Genomic DNA, 23576 nt, shown 5'->3' with positions numbered 1-23576 from the left:
AAGTCTCTCCACACTCAGCAGTGTCCTCAAAATTAAAAGGGGAACTAGGTAAAATCCAAACTATGATCTGACTCACTAAGATACTTCTTGTAAACTCAGTCAAAATGTCTCAAGGAAGCAAAGCTTCCTTCCACCCATGAACTAAGTTCGACATTTCTCTTTTGTGGCCTTCATAGTGCCTTCTCTATGGTTTTCTGAAACATTTATCAACATAGTATAATTACTGCTTACCTTCTCCAGACTATGACCACCTCAGGGGAAAAATTGTGTTGTTTTTTTACAAATATCTCTTTTGATAAAAATAGAGAGTACTCAACAGATAGTGGCTGGTGGGTAAGTTATTTAATAAATGTATAGTAAAGGCACGATCACTATGCATGGTAAATTGAAATGGGACTTAGCACTGAAGAATAGCAAGAAAGAAGAATCATTAAGATGGAGAAAGGAGTGAGAGATGGAATTTAAAAAGTAGGGTTAATATTATTGTTTCTTAGTGTTAAGTTGGTATGAGAAAAACATAAGGTAATCATGCATGTCAATTTAGTCAATCATTCAACAATAAACTAAAAGATTTTATACTTCATGGTCTTGCATTTCATCACTTGCACCTAACTTCAGACAACAGTTTAGTTTGCTATACAGTTAGGTCTGAGTTGAACTAAGAAATTATTATCCCTTATGTAAATAGAATGCATTGTACATATACATACATGTACAATTCATTGTCATTACTCAGATTCCATATACCTACTTGCTAACATTTATTTGTAACACAAAAATCAGTGCTTCCCCTGCTTTTGCAGTCATGTGCAGACATGTGTAGGCAGAGTGGTAAAAATCTGAGTAGCCTCTAACATATGTTTCCAGCTGAGCTCCAGCCCGGTGACACGGCCTCATTTCAAGCTCTCATAGTATAAACAAGTGTATTTCTTGCAGTCTGTTTAATGCTATGAGTTTTTTGGTTTTTTGTTTGTTTGTTTGTTTTGTGTAATTGTGCTTCTGTTGGTGACTTCACTATTTAAAATGGCACCAAGCATAGTGCTAAAGAGCTGTCTACTGTTCCTAAGTGCAAGAAGACAGTGATGGGACTTAAAGAGAAAATATGTGCTTTAGATAAGCTTCATTCAGGCATGAGTTATGACGCTATTGGCCGTGAGTTCAATGTTAATGAATCAACAACAGACATTAAATAAGGTGTCTTTAAACAGAAACACACACAAAACAAGGTTATGTATTGATCAGTTGATGAAGATGTGACGTGGGGTTCAAAGAAACCTAACCCTGTATTTCCCCTACAAGCAATGGTTCAGTATTCATTGATTCAGTGTTTGAAATGACTACATAGAATATAACTACCATATGTAACAAGAATTAACTGTATTTATTAATTAATAATCTACCTAGTAAGGATACAGATCCGAAATGGCACATCAAAGTTTAAGTAAAAAGCCGATTCAAAAATCGGGCAAAAAGATTTAAAAAGATTTAAAAAATTGGTCAATTTCTTCCTTATAAGGTATTAGCTATTAAAGGTAATTTTTAATTTCAGAAAAAAGCTTGGCTGGAAGCAACCAGGTATACCATAGTCTAAAATCTAGATTTATAACATTGCTTTAGTACTTCTCAAGTTCTAAAGCGTAGAAAATGAGCTTTATAAAATTACATTTTCAGATAAAATATATCCTGATGCAACTTAATACTAAAAGCAGAATATTATTGTAAGCATTGTACACAGAGGGATATGAACCATTTAGGAAAGCAGAAAGTCTAATTTTTGTATTGCAAATAATAAGAGGAACACATCATAGATGTAGCTTAGCTTAGTTAATTTTGAATTCATAGAAATAGTGGCACATAGTCCATTATTAATGTGAGAAGTATCTTTAAAGAGGTAACCCACTCTCATGGAAAAAAAGCAAGTTAAAAAAATCATGAAAATGAAAGGTATTTCTATTAAGCTTATGTGTGTTAAAAAATAAAGAAGGGTTCATAATGAAGTGCATAGCACCTTCCTTTTATTAGTAAAAGGAACTATGGTATATGCAGCAGCTGTGAACCTGCTGCTCAACCCAAGAAAAATTAAACATTATAGAGTAATGTTACCAATTACCATTAAAGCACAAAGTCCTCTTCACTACCTATTTCTCTGCCTACCCCTCAGAAGAAATGATCCCTGAGGATTTGAGGTTTATCACTCCCTTTTATTTTAAAAATAACTTTTATCATTCACAATAAAAGATACAAACTTTGCAAGGATGCAAACTCTAAAATGTATATGCTTTAAAACATCACAAGTTTAAGCATGCTTCTGAGAAAGGACTAATATAATCAAGGGGTAACTGCTGATTTTATATGTAAAAATAACTGCAATGAACGTTAACTTCTCACTGTCAACTAATCATTGTGCTGCCATGTATACCAATAAAGAGATTTAAAAAAATTCATCTAGAAATATAATATAAAAGTATAAGAAACTCTTCACCCTACCTTCTAAACTTCAGATACAAATATTCTCTTTCTGGCTGAACTTAGATTTAATACAAATTAATTTTTAAGCACATGTACTGTTTTGATACCTTAACTTTGTGAAAAATAGAGATCAATAGTGAGCTCCTACAAATGAGTGAGTTTCAGAGTCTTTCCACGGAGGTCACACATATGACTGAAGACGGTGGCAGTAAAGGAAAGAAAACTCTCATGCTGATTAAGGATCATGCATTTATTTGGTCAGTGTATTAATCGTTGGCATAATTAACACCTTTTAAAATGAGCAGGGATTTGTATTTTTTCTCATAGAGCTGATCTACTCTCTTGAAGGGAGACAGTTAAATACTTGAAAGAGGCTGAGTAACTTCCTTTCGGATTACAATGGTCCTTACCTGGTCATGCTCTGTCCTAGCCCCAGGGCTAAACCAATGGCTGCAGAGGAAAGAAAAAGGCAGTTAGAGGGAACCTAACTAAAAGCACATGCCCTCACATGATCAAGTCACACGTGCTTTAAGGAATTTATTTGTCACCAGCAACAGAGCCTTCAATATGCTTTATTTTAATGGATATTTCATTGAATTCTAGACTTAGACCAATTTTGACAGAAACGTAAAAGTGCTTATAACCCGGTAATTTTCAATTTAATAAGCAAACTGAGTTAGAATTACATTTCCATTTAATTATGTTAACATAAACTGCTGGGACTGTATTCATTTTATGAATCAATTCTGGTTATAAAATCTACAAATGCTATCATTTACCACAACTTAATTATAGCATCATTACAACAAATTATGACCTTTTGATTGTTGGAGTTATAAAAAAATGTTAAAAATACAAGAATATTACATTGTCTAGCTATGCCCCCAGGAGCAATACACAAAGCCCTTGATATGAATTCTGCAGCATCAGCTGAGGTACCTTGGACCTATTCCCTCCACAGTTATAACAACCTGGAGTCTGGCTGAGAACAAGTTCAACAACATCAAAAATATAGAAGTTACTGCATCATCAAAGCCTTGCCTTCTCACATAGCCTAGCCCAGACCATTTTGCTTCAGCTGCCCCTGGGACTCTTAACACTGACGTATCTGGCAGTACCTTTTCCACAGGAGTTGTTATCATTAGCTATGCGCCCAGTCCTCTGGCAGTATTCTGCATAAAAAAACTAACTGTAAACATCAAGGACTAGGACATTGAGAGAGGTATTATGGCAAATCAATCACTAAAGGCCCACAATCACAGGGAATGATACTAACATTACTATTAATGCTATTTATGACTTCAACAACCATAATACCGAGTACCTTTATGTACTAATTAAGCACGTGGCATGGTTTATTTCCCATCTTCACAAAATCCTTACAAGGTTAGGCTCATGTTCCAAATACAGAAATGAGGGCTTGAATGTTAGCTTACTTGTATAAGGTGTTTTCACTACACCACGCTGCAGAAGGGCAAGGGGCTAGAAAGGGTTTAGATGTCCTGGGACTCTCTAAGACTTCTTTGCATTCTCTAGCCTCTGTGGTATTAAAACCAGGAACAAACAGCCTCTTCATTAATAGGCCTTGTCTATGCATTAATATAGTATTTCTCAAGCTCAAAGATAGTGACAGTGATGCTCCTAGGCAGGTCAGATTCCACCAGTGATGGGAGAATGGACATTTATTGGTATTAGTCAATAACATCTGGATTAATTACCAAATTAATTGATCATTCACTGTAGTTCCTCTGACAGCTTGACTAAGATATTTCGCCTCTGATTTGGATTGTGCCTTTTCTTGATTCAAAGAAAATCATTTTTTTTTAAATCAAATGCATCCACACAATTTAAAAGAAAAAAAACTAAAAGGATTAAAAACAGCAATTTCTTGTTCCATCTATCCTGACTCCTAAGCTCTGTTGAGAGAAACCACTGTCAACTCTTTTAGTCCTTTTGTTTTGTATTTAATGCTATATTTCTAAAGAATAAGGTTATACCAATAGCTTGTGATTCATTGATTTTAGATGTGAAGTACTGACTTCCTATTATCATAGACTTAGTTCTTTTTTTTTAATCTCCCAACCCTCTATTTCCAATTACAGCATCTTTTTAATTAATCAATTGTGAATACAGACATTATTATGACTACATGAATACTTTCTGCTGCTAAGGTTTTCTTTTTGTTTCTCCTAAAGTTGATATTTGTCTTGTTTTCGCTATTTTTTCTATGTACCTGCCAGCCTTCTTAATTTTTCTAGTACCTGCCAGCCTATCTTTATTACATTCTTATTTTTATCATTGTTAGTTTTCAAATATTAAAACATATCTGAAAATACACCCATCCCTTATTCCTCCCTCCTCTTCAGCCTCCAGTGATCTCCTCCCAAAGCCCTCTGTCTACCTGGTCTCATCTGAGCTGTTGTTCTCCAGATCTGTCCTGGAACTTCCTTGGCTCTCATTGGGTGTTCATGTCATTTCTCTCCTTTGCCACACCTCTTGTTCCCTGGATCCCGCACCTTCTCAGTTCATTTCCACCTTTTGCTGAAGAACTCACTCAAATAGTGAGAATGGTTGAGAAGTGTATTGTTTGAGTTGATTTTTTTCCACTTGTTTGTCTGTTTTCTTCTTCATATTCTTATTGTTTGAGTTGATGTTTTCCCACTTGTTTGTCTGTTTTCTTCTTCATATTCTTAAGTTTTCAATAGGCTGATTAAAAAAATGCTTATTCTCGTTGCTTTGAATGTGATCTGGATTTTTTCCTCTGGATGCTGTTAGAAGTTTTTAATTTCTCTAGTAGTGTGCATTTTTCATTTACTGTGTTGGGTGAGACCTCACAATCAAGAGATCTGGGCCCTTCAGTGTGAGAAAATTTGTTTTTGCTTTTTTCTGTCTCTGGAATGCCTAATAATTAAATGTTAGATCTTCTGAGTTGATCTGTTAGTTTTTCTTACTTTTTTCCTCCTGAAATTTGTCTTTTTGTTTGCCTGCTGAATGATTTATCAATCTTTACATGAAATATTTATTTTGAGATAATTGTAGGTTTACTTGCAGTTGGTAGAGATCCTGTGCACCTTTATCCCGTTTCCCAAAATGATAATATTTTGCAAACTATAGTGTAACATCACAACTAAGATACTGACACTGATACAGACCAATACAGAACAATTTACTACTACAATGATCCTTCATGTTGCCCTTTTATAGCCTTACCCATTTCACTCCAACCCTCAATCTCCTATATTTAATCCCTGTTAACCCACTAACCCATTCTCTATTTTTATAACTTTGTCATTTAAATAATGTTACACAAATGGTATGATGTAACCTTTTCAGATTGGCTTTTAAACTCAGCATAATTCTCTGAAAAGTCAGCGAAGTTGTTGATGTATGAATAGTTTATTCCTTTTTATTCGGAGTAGTATTCCATTGTATAGGTGTACATAGTTTGTTTAACCATTCACCTATTGGAAGACTTCTGAGTTGTATCCACTTTTGGGCTATTATGAATAAAGCTGCTGTTAACCTTAGTGTAGAGGTTTTTCTATGAACAGTGTTTTCACTTCGGTGGGGTCAATGACCAAGAGTGCAATTGCTCATTAGTATCGTAGTTGCATGTTTAGTTTCGTAAAACTGCCAACATTTTCCAGAATGGCTACGCCATTTTATAATCTCATCAGCAATGTATGAGTAATCCAGTTTTTCCACATCCTCATTGGCATTTGATGCTGTCACTATGTTTTACGTCAGCCAATCTGATAGCTATGTAGTGATATCTCATTGTGGTCCTAATTTGCATTTCTCTAATAGATAATGACGCTAAACATCTTTTTGTGTGCTTATCTGCTATTTGTGTATCCTCCTTGGTAAAATGGAGGTTCATGTCTTTTGTCCATTTTCTAACTTGATTGTTTTGTTTTTTAACTGTTTTATAACTATTAAATTTTGAAAGGTCTTTATATATTCTAGATACTAGTCTTTTGCTAGATATGTGGTTTGCAAATATTTTCTCTCAGTGCGTAGCTTCTTTTCATCCCTTTAAAGGGACTTTTCCAGAACACTAGTTTTAAATATTGTTGAAAAGACTATTCTTCCTTCATTGAACTGCTTTTGCAACTTTGTCAAAAATCCATTGACTGTATTTGTGTGTGTGCGGGGGGGAGCTATTTTTGGGGGTCTCTATTCTGTTACATTGATTTATGTGCCTTTCCCTCTGCCAATACCACACAGTCTTGAATACTGTAGCTATACAGTAAGTCTTGAAATCTGGTAGGATGATTCCTACAACTTTATTGTTTGTTAAAAAATTGTTTTTGCGATTCAAGTTCCTTTGCTTTTCCATATACATTTAAAAATAATCTTTTCTATATTTACAAAAATCTTGCTGGGATTTTGATAAGAATTGCATTAAACCTAACTATCAATTTGGGGAAAACTGACGTCCTTACTATGTTGAATCTTCCTACCTATGAACCATAAAGTCTGTTCATATTTGTGGATCTCTTGATTTCTTTCCTCATTTTAATCTCCCATTTTATTTTTCATTTCTTTTACTTTTTCTTCAATATGTATGAAGAAAATGTTCAAATATTCAATAAAGTTAAAAGCATCTTAGAATGAATACCCATATACCACTATCTAGATTCTACTATTAACATTTTACTCTACCTGGTTTATAAATTATCTGTCTATGGCATCTTTTAATGAGCAGGTCCTTTTTTCCTGTTTGTTCCTCTCTTTATACTGAAGTATTTTCTCAAATATCTGGTGATCCTTACTTATCTAGTCAATATTTAAAAAGGCACTACAAAACTGATCACAAGAGCTTTTTCAACATATAAGTTTTTCTACAGGATGATCATACAAGTGTCTCCTCATGGTGGAAACTTACAATGTTACTATCTTGTCTATTTTTCTCAGATTAGTAAATTTCTGAAGAAAAGAAAGATTTACTTTCTTGACTGAGACATACTATTTCAGCTCCGTGCCCCACCCTATTTTGAAGTTTTCACATTTTCTAGGGCCTGTAAGGGACAAATCAGCATTTATTTCACCAGACTCTTAAGTTTATATTTATTCTACCTGCCTACTTAGGTGCAAATCTCCAAGTGCTTCTAGCTCTAGAAATTGGCTGAAATCTCTAATCTGCTGAAATGTTCCTTCTTTGTCATTGTGTGTTTACATCTTTTTTCTTCTTTCTAGTGGAATCTGGATAGGACGAATAAAAATAAATGTTCAGAGCAGGAAACAACTCAAGCGACAGTGGTATCACTGAGGTCATGAAGAAATGTTTTAAGAAGGGAGTGGTCACTGGTGTTAAATATAGAGAAATCAAGTCTGACAGGAACTGAGAAAACACAACTGGAGGGGTCACTGGTGAACTTTTCCAGAGAAGTTTCTAGAAAGTGATGTGGGAAGAAATCAGGATTATAATATCATGGTAGGGTGGAGAAGAAGGGCCTATACTGTCATCTACTCTTTCTAGAAGTTTGGCTTTCAAAGTATGAGAGAGAGAAAACACATTAGAGTTAAAGAAAATTAAAGGGGAGGTTAAAAAATGTAGTAGATGATGAAAGAAGCTTTTGGAAAAGAAAAAAAAAACTTTCAATCAAAAGCATAGGTGTTAAGAGTTAGCCTAGGACAGGAGAAGAGAGATCTTTTCCTCTAAGTCTAAGAAAAAGGGGAGTGAAAGCATATTTGGATAAGTTTATCCAAATTTAAACAGCAGTCTTAATGAGTCTAAAGAACATAGGTAGTGAACATAAGAAAAACGCTGAGAGAGTATTAGGCTGTGGTAAGAAAATGGTATAATACCATTCAAAACTTCAGAGCTCTATTAGTTCTGGGTGATGGTTATATTTAAGAGCAGCCAGGGGAGTATCTCAAGTAGCAGTCAGATGAAGAACACTGGATTCCAGGAGGAAAAAAAAAAACTGTGCTAGGTGCCAGCATGTACTATTCCATCCAACCGCTGCCATGGCTTTGTTGGTCATAGGGGTATTCAACATGCATTGAGCCCTTACCAAGGCCATTTAATCCTTAAACGACTTTAGGGGTAGTTACTATTACCATTCCGCAAATAAAGAAACAGGCTTAGAGAGATTAAGAGGTTTGCCAAAGATTTCATAACTAAGCGGCAGAGCGGGAATTCAGTTAGGTCTCCTGATTCCAAAGCCCATGTCCCTTCCAACCATTACACATGTTGTCACCAATTAGGATAGCTGAGGTTGATGCAGGAAAGAAAGACTAATTCAAGTGCCAAAGTCCTGTATGAATGAGGGCAAATAAGGAAAGGTAGATGGTAGTATGAACCTCAGAGAACAAAAACAGTTTTACCCAGGAGTAAAAAAGGAATAATCTGGAAGGGGCAATAATGCTGTCGGAAAATGGTGGCCTCTGTGTCCTAGGGTTTATAGGAATGAGAGGAGGCGAATGGCTTCCTCCTTTGAGCAGCCTGTTGAACTCACCCTGGCAGATTTAGATGCTTCCTCTTCCAAAACTCCCAATGTCTCTGCCGATATCTCCACTAAAGCTATTATATTCGTATATTGCAGTTGATTATTTATCCTAATACAAAATCAGAGGTCCTTGAGAAAAGGATAATGATAGTAACACTAACAGAAATAGTGGTAGCAGCTGTAGAAAACGTGGTAGAAGCAGTAATCAAAGTTGCAATAAAAGCACTATCACCACTCAGTAAGTGTTAGCTGTGTGCTGGTTATCATTCTCATGGCCATACATGAACTATCTCATTCAATTCTTACAACAACTTTATGAAATAGTCCTATTACCATTCAAGCTCACACAGCTAGCAAGTACTGGAATCAGAATTTGAATTCAGTCTGTCTGATTCCATATCTTGTATTTTTAACCATATACTTCCCCTTCATTTCCTTCAAGCACTATCATGTTTTGGGGGCATAATGGAAAGGATTGGTTTTCTTTTCTTTCTTTTTTCTTTCTTTTCTTTCTTTCTTCTTTCTTTTTCTTTGTATTGCCATAATCTAGCATAATACATGGAAAATAAAAGTTACTTAATAACTTTCTAGTGAAAAATGAGCAAACAAGGAAACACAGGAAGTAGCATCCTTGAAAGTCAGAGTCAAGTTTATGAAAGGCAGAGGAAGAAAAAAATGCTCTGAAAGAGAATGCGTATTTATTGATATGTATTTACACTGGAGCCAAGGTTCCACACGGGCTTCATGGAGAGACTAAAAGTGATAGAAAAATCTGGGAGCAGGGAGCACAGAAGAGTTTAAAACTGATCGACTGTAAAGAATGGCTGGGCTTAGAGACACAGGCAGGTTGCCTGCTCTCACAATTCATAGGGTTGAATGTGGTTTCCAAATTCAGTTCGCCCTCTAGGACACAGACGCAGTTTAGGGAGGTCTAGGAGCTAAGCCTGGCATATTATTTCATTTACTCCTCCCTGTGGCACTGCTGGTAACAGGAATAGTCATCACTTATCGAGCCCTCAGTACAGTGCTCTTTCAAGTACAGTAGAGCAGTTGTGGTCGGGAACTCTGTGGAGTAGAAAGAACTTTTTTTTTTTTTTTTTTAGAATGACCAGAAAATAAACCTTTAGGAAAGAAGCTTTTTAAAACCTAAAATTTCTGCAGATGCAGAGTTCCACACTAATTCCTTCTCATTGTTTCTTAATCCCCCCTTTCCTCACCCACAGTGTTGAACTACGGGCAGCAGAAATGTATAGGATTTCATGGGAAGTCAATTAATATTATATCTAGACAAAAGGACAAAATCAACCTCAAGATTCTTAACTGAGGTCTCCTAAAAATGTACTTTTCAGAAGGAAAGAGCTATTGCAACTTGTAATATGGATTTTTATTGTTAGAGATAAGTTTCTATTTTTGGACTCAGAGGCATAATTTCATTTTAACTTAATGGTGGGTCTAGTATATATAAAATGATCTAAACCTGTGCTAATATGGTAGCCACTAGCCATATATGGTCATTTAAATTTATTTAACTTAATTAATTAATTAATTAATTAATTTTTTTGAGACAGAGTCTTGCTCCATCACCCAGGCTGGAGTGCAGTGGCACAATCTCGGCTCACTGCAACTTCCACCTCCTAGGTTCAAGTGATTCTCCTGCCTCAGCTTCTGAACTGGTTGGGATTACAGGCATGTTCCACCATGCCAGCTAATTTTTGTATTTTTGTAGAGACAAGGTTTCACCATGTTGGCCAGGCTGGTCTCGAACTCCTGACATCAAGTGATCCTCCCATTTCGGCTTAAATTTAAATTAATATTAAAAATTAAGTTTCTTAATTGCAATAGTTACACTTCAAGTGCTAAAGGCATATGCGGTTTAATAACTACCATACTGGGCAGTGAAAATACATAACGTTTTCACTACTGTAAAGAGTTCTTCTGCTGGGTAACACTGGTCTAAGTGGATTATCACTAAATATATGAATTAACTGATAAAATGGTATACAGTCTTCTATACCGACAGTTTCTCTGTGAGCTATAACTACTTTATTGAAGAGACTTGCAAGTATGAAAAATTATACATGAGAGATGAGGGAGGGGGACAAAGAAGTAGAAATATATGTCAAACTCCTAACCCAATATACTGTAACAGGGTTTCATAGATCGAGATATGGAAATAAAAATTAAGGCAAGACAACAGAGTATTAAGAAGCCATGTGACTAGGTAAGAACAGATCTTGGTAGCAATCGTAAGGAGGATGCCAAAAGGCGAATAGGGCACATTTATCAATGTAGAAATTGACAGGGAGTTCATTCACACCAAGTGAACAATAAATAAGCGAAGGTAAACCAAAACCTTAAGTGGCTTTCCAAACACTCCTAGGAGAAAGAATCTGTAACATGACCTACCAGGTTTGGCATCATGTGCTCCTTGTTGATCCTTTTCTGGTCTCATCACATACCACATGCTTTTCCTTCCTATATTGTTTAAGCATTCCTTTAGTTTCTTGAACACAACACATATGATTTTCTCTGCTTGAAATGCTTTTCTTGCCACCAATTCACTTAGATCCTAGAGATCTCATTAGCCGTCCTCATCTCAATGTCTAGTTCAAATTCAATTTTTACAAGTTCTTCTTTAGAGTACTTAGCTCAGTATATAATAATGCATTTATGTGTCAGTGTATAATTATACATTTGTGTGTGTGCTGACTAATCTCTATTATCTCTATCACATTGTAAATAATGTGAGAATCACAACAACCGTGATCATGTCGTCTTATTCACTACTGTAAACCCAGCACCTAGCACACCCTCATAAATATCTTCTGAATGAATGGACAAATGAATGACTTGAGATATAGGGTGGAGTTTCATCAACTATGATTGCTATGTTATTCTATATGAAGGTAAAAGAATGAGAACACTGGGCTGTGTGATCTTTTAAGATTCCTTTGGGTTCTTATGCTCTATGGACTAGAAGACCAGGATGCTAAAGGTATTCCTCACTCAATAAAATGTTCTATGTAACAAAAAGTCAACTCTAAAATTATGCTCAAGAGGCCCTGCTAAAACCTTTTTTCTTGTATTAAACTACAAATTTTACGTAAATTCAGGAAGTTGAGCCTCGTGCGGTTACTAAATCAGAAAGACCTAAACTTGGATATAGGCTCTGCCACTTACTGATTAGGTGAATTCTGACAAATTGTTTTATTTTCTGAGTCTCAGTTTCTTCCTCATGCATAAAATAAACTTAACCACTCTCAGTATTTGGAAGGCTTAAAACAACACTAAGAAATTGGCAGATGATGTTTAAAATAAATATTAATTTTCTTCCCCTAACAGTACAGTGGAATATAGTAATATGTAAACCTTTATTCCATAAGTTTTAACATGCAATAATTACCTTTTAATTTCTAACTGTCTATAAAGAAACAAGTGCTAAAGGGCATTACTTATACCCTAACAGGTTTAGTATGTTAACTAACAATTAATAGAGGCTTAATAAATTTGTCTTTTTAATTGACTTTTGGTTGAGTGATGTGCAGTGTGTGACTTCAGAAAAGTCAAATTATTTATAAAATGGGGTCTAATACCTGCTATGACTACTTGAGAGATGTAGTAAAAAATACTAAAAACAGTGGTGCATATGAAAATTGTCTGAAAAAATAAAATACAGTGTACAATATAAAGTATGCCATCTTTATCATCATCATTTTGAAATGTTTCATACCTACTTTAATATTTCTGTATTTTACCTAAGCATCTTGTAAAAATATCTTATATAAGAAAGGACTGTTACTATATTATATTTATTCTATAAATAAACTTAAGACATGTAAACTAAATGACTCACCCATGGGAATCACAATAAATCAGAGGAGGAATCGATCTGTATTTCTTATTTATCTCAATCTAGAGTTAAAGACACTTTCACTATAAAGCAATAGATGTTAAATTTCAAAGTGTAAAAAGTATTCCCAATGAACATAACCTTTAATCCAGGCAAATCTTGCTTTAAGCAAACTCGGTATTTACACAAAAGATAAAATAAGGGGTGAGTATTTGCTTTATAAAGGAATTCGTCATAGGATTATAATGAGTTACCCATGTGCATTTAAAATAAGTTTGATTTACATACAATTCCTCAGGTAAATATCCTCTACTTAAAACTGAAATAAAAGTAAAATATATAAATTGCACAATCGATTAAGAAATCATATTTATCTCTATTTAAAAGCAAGTATCTCACAAGTGATTGGAAAAAGAAAAAATTTCTGGAACCACTGACAGAGTACATAAAGGGAGGCTGAATTAATAAGAAGTAACTCCATTTTTATGCTTACATATATTTTTAATGTAGTCATATATTAATTTTATTTTTAACATTTTAACATTTGTAGCTTTAAAAAGTCAACAGAATAATTAAAATATAATTTCAAAACTTAGGTTACTTTTACTGAGAAATTAGATACTAATTGATCTTAGTCAATATTGATCTTAGTCAATATTTCATTTCTCTGTACTACATATTTCTGATTAAAAGAAACTTATCATACATTAATGATTGGACTTTAAATACAGTAATATGTTTTTCAAGGAAATAATTACTAGATGGTATTTAAAACAATTTGTACATTGTTGTGCTATTTTATTAAAATGATCGGATTTTTTTTTTTTTTTTTTTTTTTTTTTGAGGCGGAGTCTCGCTCTGTCGCCCAGGCTGGAGTGCAGTGGCGCGATCTCGGCTCACTGCAAGCTCCGCCTCCCGGGTTCCCGCCATTCTCCTGCCTCAGCCTCCCGAGTAGCTGGGACTACAGGCGCCGCCACCACGCCCGGCTAATTTTTTTTTTGTATTTTTAGTGGAGACGGGGTTTCATTGTGTTAGCCAGGATGGTCTCGATCTCCTGACCTCGTGATCCACCCGTCTCGGCCTCCCAAAGTGCTGGGATTACAGGCTTGAGCCACCGCGCCCGGCCGGATTTTTATATTATGACACTCTGGAAGGATTTTCTGTATCTGTCTTCAAAAATAAGACTGCAGCCTGGAGCAGTGGCCCACGCCTATAATCCCAGCACTTTGGGAGGAGAAGGCGGGTGGATCACTTGAGGTCAGGAGTTCAAGACCAGCCTGGGTAACATGGTGAAACCCCATATCTACTAAAAATACAAAAAAGTGGCTGGGCGTGGTGGTGCACGCCTATAATCCCAGCTACTTAGGAGGCTGAGGCACGAGAATCACTTGAACCTGGGAGGCGGAAGTTGCAGTGCACCAAGGTCGTGCCACTGCATTCCAGTCTGGAGTGAGTCATCTGGCTTTTTTGTCCTCTAAATATAAAAGTAACATGTCCACTGAAATAAAGTTTGGTAGATACTAACATGTACCCCTACCTCACCTGCTCCTAGTAAAATACAAAACAAACCTGCAATCCCATCATCCAGTGATGACCAATTTTAGTGTTTATTTCTGGTGGTGGTTTGTTTTATATCTTCTGCAAGCTAGTCTCTGAACTGAGTCTTTCTGAGCCTCAAGTTCTCATCTATAAAATTCAAGTGACTGGACTGGACAGCACCTAAGGTTCATTCTAGCTCTAGTACTTGCTTCTTCTGCCAATTATCAATTGTATTTAACAAGTATTCAGTTGGTGCCTTCATGGATGCTTTCCATCACTAGCTAGCAGTAGAACTTGATAATCTTGAACCGAGGCCTATGATTTGACTGTAACGCATTGTGATGTACAATGTAAGAGATTCAAAGTACAAGACAAAGTCTCCAACCTCGGCAAGTTCTTGGTCCCTCAGTGGGAATAAAACATGCATTTTACAATTATATAACACATAATAATATAATAAATACCACAATCAAGTAAAAATAAACAAGAAAAAAATAGGAGATATAGAGAATGCTGATAGGAATTTGAGGGGAAACACCAATGATTCCTTAAAGGAGGTTATAGCAGATAGTACTACTGCTTCCTCAATAGCTCTGAAATTGCCTCCTTCCAGATTTCTGTTTCTACCTGTAAACTAAACTGCTATTTGTTTAAACCATTACTTGTAGAACATTCTGTTACTTTTTCCTGAAAACATGCTATACAACAGTGGTCTTTACCATTTTTGAATACGTATTGCCTGAAATAGTTATGAAAACACTCCCCTCACGTAATGTTAGGAAGACATCTAACATTTTTCAACAAAAATTTAAACATTTGCAAGGATTTAATTTTCTATCAATTATAATTGATAATAAATTATCAATATATTGATAATTTAAAATAAAACCATTACGCTACTCTTTGAAATATATACATTGGTACATAAATATTACTGTGATTTGATACCCTCCACCATTTATTTAAAACAAAAACCAAACCAGGATGCACATTTCTTTAAAAGTTGAAAATTTTACATAGTTTATTTTTCTCCTTAACTCCTGTTTAACATATATTTAATATATAATCATATATTGGGTAACAGCAAACACAAAAAATAAAACAATAGTAAACATAACAAATAAAATTTTATTAGAAAGGCATCATTAATGAGATTTCCCGCCAAATTAGTTCATTGATGAGTACGTCTTTTAGTGTCAATTCGATTACCATCTTTTAATTTCATAGAGTGCTCAGAAACCTTGTTCACACAAACTGGTAAATGGAAATAAAAGGAACCTGGTTAGCACAGTCACGTGATTATTTAAATTCTTTTGGAATTTTATGCCCAAAGTCACAAAATGACTTCTAGGTTAAGAAATATTTTTAATAATCTAGCAGTTGCTGAAAAAAAAGAATTAGAGGCCGGGTACAGTGGCTTACATCTGTAATCCCAGCACTCAGGGAGGCTGAGGCGGGCAACTCTCCTGCAGTCAGGAATTCGAGACCAGCCTGGCCAACACAGTGAAACCCTGTCTTTACCAAAAAAATCCAAAAAATAATTATCTGGGCGTGGTGGCGCACACCTGTAGTCACAGTTACTCTGGAGGCTGAGGCAGGAGAATCGTTTGAACTGGAAGGCGGAGGTTGCAGTGAGCTGAGATCATGCCACTGCACTCCAGCCTGGGTGACAGAGTGAGAATCCATGTCAAAAGAAAAAATAAATAAAATAAAGTAAACATGAAATAAAATTAGAAACTGTATACCCAAATAGCAAAATGCTTTGTGATTTATTCATTAAATCCAATCCCTCAACATTAATACCAGCACAATATTTGAAATATCTCTGTTTAGAGCCCGGAAAGATTTTATAGTGTGCACCAAAGATTAGGATTGGCAGGGGTGTCTTTTTTCCCTAAGGAAGAAGAAAGGCACTGGGAAAAGTAAGAACCAGCAAAATAACCGGGGCTGATAATTTTCAGGAAAGACGTTTATAAATGGAAGCAAGGGATTTGAAAATTGACTCCCTTAAAGTTTACTACTGGTGATTCTGCTAGAAATTATTTGTATATCCTGAGGGTATGAGCACCTTAGTGTTTGTACTATGAGATGGTGAATTTGATAATAACAGTCAGTTTCATGTATCTAACTCAGGGAGAAGGAGGAATGGAAGAAGGTTAACAGGGAGTATAGAATCATTTATTCCAGCTAGGAAGTTGGGGAACCATATAACTAAAACTCTCTGGCCAGAGTGGATACTGGCCATATACTTTCTTCTGTTAAAGGAGCTGATGGGAACATTTCAGATATTGGGCTTTTCTCCTAGAGCAATAAAAGAGACAAGCTGAAGTAAAATGGAGTCAGTTTTAAAGCAGACAGGCAGGCCAGTCCCTAGGAGGGCATCAACCTATGTAACTTAACTGGAAGTCTGTGTGTGTTTGTGTCTACACAACATTGCCTGTATACTTATTTATTTGCGTAAAAGAAAATTCCCATGATGTGGTGTCCTGTGGCTTCTCCTTGTCAAGAGTGGGATCTGTAAGGGACCTCCTCCTCATTGGCTCTACATAGGTAAGGGATGGGCCTGAAGAAAGGGATGAAAATACAGACTTACTAAATAAGCCTATAAAACATTATCAAGGCCAAGCATGGGGGCTCACAGCTGTAATCCCAACGCTTTGGGAGGTAGAGGTGGAGGTGGTATGATTGCTTGAGCCCAGGAGTTCATGACTAGCCTGGGCAACACGGTGAGACCACATGTCTATCAAAAAAAAAGAGAAAAATTAGCCAGGCATGGTGGCCCATGCTTGTGGTCCCAGCTACTTGTGGAGTTGAGGCCAGAAGATCACTTGAGCCTGGGAGGTTGAGGCTGCAGTGAGCCATGATAGTGACTGCACCACTGCACTCCAGCCTGAGCAACAGAGCAAGACCCTGTCTAAAAAAATAAATAAATAAATAAAATATAATCTAAATTGAATTAAAGTCTTATAATCAGGCAATTGCAGCTGGGGAAACCATGTTTGGAACCCCTAAACGGAAACAGGCAGTGGCATGGAAGCTAGAGTTAACAAGCAAAATGACTCTAGTCTAGATCTTCCTGAATACCTCCCTGTAGGATTTCTCTGACAAAAAGCATGAGCCTGCTGACAAAGACTTCCTGAAGACCTATACCTACTTGCTGGAGGCCATGGCTTTGACCTGCCTCAGGGCAGAAGCCATTAAACTAAGGAGACTAAGAGGAGAGGAAGATCATGGAGGCCAGCAGCATTTGCTGGCGTGAAACTGTAAGAACAAACACAACAGAAACCACTGTATTTTTGATGAAATGCTAGTGCTGAAATAAACAACTTGGTCAACAAGAGTCTGTGACTGCTTAGTTCCTTAGGCAGATGACAAACCTCTTACTTTCACCAACAAGAAATGGGCTGATAAAACTGTGCAGTACCCTTTAAGGCATCTGCTGCAATGAACATATCAGCTGAGGTCTTCAGAGGAAGAATAACAAGTTAGGTTCTCCAAGAGAGGAGAGAGAGAATTGCTTGCCAAACTGGATATATGCGTTGTGGCATGCTGAGTATTAAGTATCTCATTTCCTGAATGAGAACTTTTGTTGAAATAGCCTACCTTAGGCCAGGTGTAGTGGCTCACACCTGTATTCACAGCACTTTGGGAGGCTGAGGCAGGCGGAAGGCCTGAGGTCAGGGGTTCGAGACCAGCCTGGCCAACATGGGGAAACCCGGTCTCTACTAAAAATACAAAAATTAGCCGGGTGTGGTGGCACGCACCTGTAGTCCCAGATACTCAAGAGGCTGATGCAGAAGAATCGCTTGAACCTGGGAGGCAGAGGTTGCAGTTAGCCGAGATTGCGCCACTGCACTCCAGCCTGGGCGACAAGAACGAGACTTTGTCTCAAGGAAAAAAAAAAAAAAAATAGCCTACCTTCTCCACAATTCTATAGTCTATGCATGCACTTTGAATTTATAGGCCACTATAAGATTATTATATCATTTTGCTGTATCTGAACAATAATCTCTATTTTATATTTGTTAAGTAGTGATTTTAAAAAATAGAAACTAATGGATCCTAATATGTTTGCTTGCCACAAAAAATTTATTCAATAATTAATTCATGTCTTCCCATACTTTATGGCCTTTTTAAAAGTTCAATCAAATTTGCAGGAGATATATGGTATTGATCTAAAATACACAACAAGTTAAGCTTTTCCAACAAAGATGTATTTACAGATAGAATTAACCCGTGGAAATTCAAGCAATAATTTACCAAAGTCAAAGCTACAACTACCTAGTTTTTAAAAATTATCTAGTAAGTAGTCTCTTCCTTTTGTTGCAAAACGGAAATACATTCTGGTTGTTTCACAGCTCTTTATATTATTACCAAATGCTTGGCAGTAGCAGGAAGTAGAGAAGTACTTTTTTTTTTTGAGAGATGGGAGTCTTGCCCTGTTTTCCAGGCTGGAATGCTTCTGCTCACTGCAACCTCTGCCTCCCAGGTTCAAGTGAGTCTCCTGTCTCAGCTTGCCAAGTAGCTGGGACTACAGGCATGCACCACCACAACCAGCTGATTTTTGTATTTTTAGTAGAGACTGGGTTTCACGATATGTTGTCCGGGCTGGTCTCGAACTCCTGATCTCAGGTGATCCGCCCATCTTGCCCTCCCAAAGTGCTGAGATTACAGCCCTGAGCCACCACGCTTGGCTCCCCCACAAAAAAAACCACAAAACAGTCTTTTACTCTTTTTTTTTTTTTTTTTCCCCTCTGTGATGGAGTCTCGCTCTGCTGCCGAAAGCTGGAGTACAGAGGCATGATCTCAGCTCGCTGCAACCTCTGCCTCCTGGGTTCAAGCGATTCTCCTTCCTCAGCTCCTGAGTAGCTGGGATTACAGACATGTGCCACCACGCCCGGATAATTTTTGTATTTTTAGTAAAGATGGGTTTCGCCATGTTGGCCAGGCTGGTCTCAAACTCCTGGCCTCAGGTGATCTGCCCTCCTCACCCTCCCAAAGTGCTGGGATTATGGGCATGAGCCACCATGCCTGGCTTAGTACTCTTCATTTTAGTATTTTAGAAGGGTTGGGATAGAGAATAAGGATGGAGGAGTAGGAAAGCTTGATGCTACTCAATGTAATGAAAATTTAAATTTTTAAAGATAATACATACATTTCAATAATGCATGAATTTCAAATACTATCACAAGTAACAGAATAACTATATTTAAAAATCCCCATTTAAGTTTTGTCATGGTTTTCATTTAAATTGTTCTTACATTATTACCAATGGTAAATTATACTTACTCTTTTTAAAAAGTACAAATTAAACCAGGTTTACTAGTAGTAGCTAATAATTTCCCCAAAGAGCTAAGTAGAATACTTCAATAAGGTTATATAAACACATTGAGTACTCACTCATGGTGATGAGAATCTGGAGAAAAATGAACCATTCTCTTGTTACCCACTGGGCCAGGAGTGGGTACCTACAGGGAAATTTAAAAAGAAAAAATAAATTTGAGATTTGTATATAAAACGACCATGGATAATAGTGATATATCAATTTGAGGACATCACTCTAAAATGGAGAATACAAGATTTTCAAATCTCTAACAACATTGCGTGGATCAAAAGTATAATTTAATTCCTGGTAAGAATACTCTACTTGTTTTGGTCTAGTGTATTTCCTCTGCTAGATTTTTTTTTTTTTTGAGATGGAGTCTTGCTCTGTCCCCCAGGATACAGTGCAGTGGCCCAATCTCGGCTCACTGCAAGCTCCGCCTCCCGAGTTCACGCCATTCTCCTGCTTCAGCCTCCCCAATAGCTGGGACTACAGGCGCCCGCCACCATGCCCGGCTAATTTTTTGTGCTTTTAGTAGAGACGGGGTTTCACCATGTTAGCCAGGATAGTATTGATCTCCTGACCTCGTGGTCGGCCCGCCTCGGCCTCCCAAAGTGTTGGGATTATAGGCGTGAGCCACGGCGCCCGACCCCTCTCCTAGATTTTTAAAACTATTTTAAAAAAATCTTGGCCAGGCACAGTGGCTCACGCCTGCAATCCCAGCACTTTGGGAGGCTAAGGTGGGCAGATCACCTGAGGTCAGGAGTTTGAGACCAGCCTGGCCAACATGGTGAAACCCCGTCTCTACTAAAAATGCAAAAATTAGCCAGGCATGGTGGCACGCACCTGTAATCCCAGCTACTCGGGAGGCTGAGGCAGGAGAATCGCTTGCGCACTGCACTCCAGCCTGGGTGACAGAGCAAGACTCTGTCTCAAAATAATAATAATAAAAAAAAATTAAAAAAAGACTATTTACAATAGTGTAAATATCCTTTTAAAAATCACAGACCAGTGACGACTTATGTTAAAAAAAAAAAAAAAAAGTTTAATTAGATCAGTGTTAAGCAGATATTTCCGAGGACCAATGTATTTGTAGCTAGATCCTAAATATAAATAACATGTATTATAACACATACATTTAAATATATACAAAAACTTAGATCAAGGAAGTGGTGAGCAACCCTTTTCATAGTTTCCCGGAGAAGATAGGAGTCATCTGTGTACTTACATAGTACAAAATACAATTTCATCTAAGAGAAACATATTTTCACTCCTTTATTTCTAAATAAAATTTAAAATCTGAAGTAAGCTACTCCTATTTTTTTTGTTTTTTAGAATTTCACAACTTTCTTATATAGATGGTTCTCAAAGGGAACATAGCACTGCACAAGAATGAATCTATCAATCACAATTGACAAGGCATACATTTACAGCAAAAGGCTTTAAGTTATGTTCCATTTTAACAACAACAAAAAAAAACCTTCCGTAATTATAGAAGTGCCATTTATATAGGATGGGGGGGAAAGCTTGAGACAGCAATAAAATTCCTCTTAGAGAACACCCTAACATTTTCAAAACCTTATTTCTTCTCGTATCACTTGGGTTACAAGAATGCCAGCATATACTCAGAAATTCCAAGAAATGCAAATACTGCAAATGTGCACAGATGATGACATTAATAACCCTATGGTTTGAGCACCACAGGTAAACATGTGGCTCAACTCCAGGACTGCATCCTGCATTCATCTCAAAATGAGGTTTTCATGCTATTCCAGTGGGTATCCCTGGAATACCATAATCCATTTTCTACACTGTGGCAATGAGAAAAGCCGACTGTGCCTATGTCATGCTTTGTTAGAGGTTCATGATCACATTATCTCATGGTGGACCTGACACTTTTATTCAGTTTACAGTATGTTCTATGTACAGGCAACTTATTTCCTTTGCCAAGGCTGCTGACAACCTTTTCCACACTATATTAATCTTGTTTACTGACTTTATCTTGGTACAAATATCAGAAAACTAAACTTTTTATCTCAGAGAAAAAATAAACAACGTGTTGACAGAAGCAGAAGCTATTTTCAGGACTAAAATTGCTTGTTTACCTGAAGCTATACTTATGGAAAAATGTTTAAGTCTTGCTCTGGTTTGAAATACATAATCTGAAATTTAATAAATAAAGAAATTTCACATACACCCATGTGATAAATTGCCTGATGAAAACAAAGCAACTGAATACAATAAAACAGAATTTATAGCTAATTTATACCATAATACAAATGTAAGCTTTCAATCTAGTCAGAAATAATCATACTAGGTATTTCTCAGCAATCATATATATGTATAAAAAAACTGTAAGCTCAATTCAATTGCAGCAAGTAACCCACAAAAGATTTACAGTTTCAAGTGTAGATATTTAAATGATTTTACATATTTACCTACTACATGATCCCTTTAAAAAGACAGAGGTGACTATCCTTTATTGTTATTTTAACTAAATTTTTGTTTTACTTTTAAAGATATGCAAAAATAGGCATAGTTTAGAAATTTACTTTTTTTAATGAAATAAAGCAACATATGATGATCTCTTCAGGGTCAATGTCAGTGGTCTGTCTCAGGAGCAAAATGTTCTTACAATGGGAACCTTTTGCTACCGTGGCAACTAGACACACTTACCTAAAATTTGAGAATAATATCTTTAATATAGAATTCAGCTTGTGGAAAGCAGTGTTGTACTGAAGTTTTAGTGAATTTTAAACTTTAAAACATGTTTAATCTGATTATTAGGAGAATACTTCAAAATACTATCAAACTTCAAGGAACATACTTAAAGAATTCTTTCTAAAAGTTTCATCATTTATTCAAGATAGAAAATAATCTTTACAAAAATTAAAGAAGCAGTTTTAAACATGAGATCAAAGTATTAAATTCTAGCATACAATTAAGTATGGTGACTGTTTTCTTCTCCAAACCATATGCTTTCTAGTGATTTCAGAACTGTCTTAGAAATCACAAATTTTAAGAAGTTGTTTCACTTTAAATATCTAATAAAATATTCACATAGTAAAGTTTATTAGTGAGAAAAATACATTTTATTCCATAAGAATTCCATAAGATTAGATAGGAAACAGGTATTCTGTTCTTTATGAGAAACAGTATCTTCACAATCCAATTCTTATAATTGACAAAACCCTGGAGACAATCATTTATGTAATTAGCCAATATTTAGTGTTGATAACCTTAGACATTACATTACATGCCCTGAATTCTTATGATTCATTTGTTAAATATTACTACATAAATAATGACTACAATTCAAAATAAAGGAGATATATTTCTTTTTATTAGATGCTTATCACACAAAGTCTTAAGAAGTAAACTGAAAGTTAGAAAAGAGTTGATGGTTTCTAGATAACATAACTTTTGTGTCCTAATTCTAAAAGATCACATGGGTCATAGATTTTGCTGTTGTTTAAATATTATCAATCTCAGGAAATAAGAATGTAGTAGCAAGAGATGAAAATTTAACAACAGTTGTACAAGTACCACTATCGATTCAGGAGGTCAATATGCACCAATATATTGGAAATTCTGCTAAATGATCAATTATCAATGACAAAATATCTGTTCTCTCAAAGTTATTAGACATATTAAAAGCAATTTCTTATTCTTTTTGTCCTTGATGTATTGACACCAATTTCATGATTTTACTTAAAAGATAAAAAGTTGGTTTTATGTCTCATTTTCATTTAATTGTGTCATTATCAAATCCAATGCATGCCATACTATTCTTTCACAATTACGTAACCGAACAAATAACTTTACAAATCAGGTAAACTTCTCTGAGACACAAGAGTCTTGTAAGATTAATACAGAGGCCATTCAATACGGATGATATCTTACTTATATTCCCAATGATTAAGATTCCTTCTGTAAATTA

The 23576-nt window shown here is 36.0% G+C and overlaps 1 protein-coding gene across 4 annotated transcripts in view; it reads right to left on the bottom strand.

Moving 5' to 3' along the window:
• Positions 1-23576, bottom strand: part of GPATCH2 (G-patch domain containing 2) — a 203385-nt gene that overhangs the window by 69183 nt on the left and 110626 nt on the right. For all 4 annotated transcript variants that reach the window (XR_007723473.1, XR_007723471.1, XM_050780307.1 and 1 more), the window contains exons 6-7: positions 19714-19781; positions 2880-2919 (exon numbers count right to left, since the gene is read on the bottom strand). Coding sequence is in view for 2 of the 4 variants with exons in the window: in XM_050780307.1 (XP_050636264.1) it covers positions 2880-2919; positions 19714-19781 (108 nt within the window). In the remaining 2 variants the exon portion in view is untranslated. The remainder of the gene's footprint in view (positions 1-2879; positions 2920-19713; positions 19782-23576) is intronic.

This window comes from Macaca thibetana, chromosome 1, assembly GCF_024542745.1.
Source record: "Macaca thibetana thibetana isolate TM-01 chromosome 1, ASM2454274v1, whole genome shotgun sequence".
In the NCBI taxonomy this organism is placed as follows: domain Eukaryota; kingdom Metazoa; phylum Chordata; class Mammalia; order Primates; family Cercopithecidae; genus Macaca; species Macaca thibetana.
The sequence above is the reverse complement of the archived record's forward strand: the minus strand, read 5'-3'. Positions and strand labels throughout refer to the sequence as shown.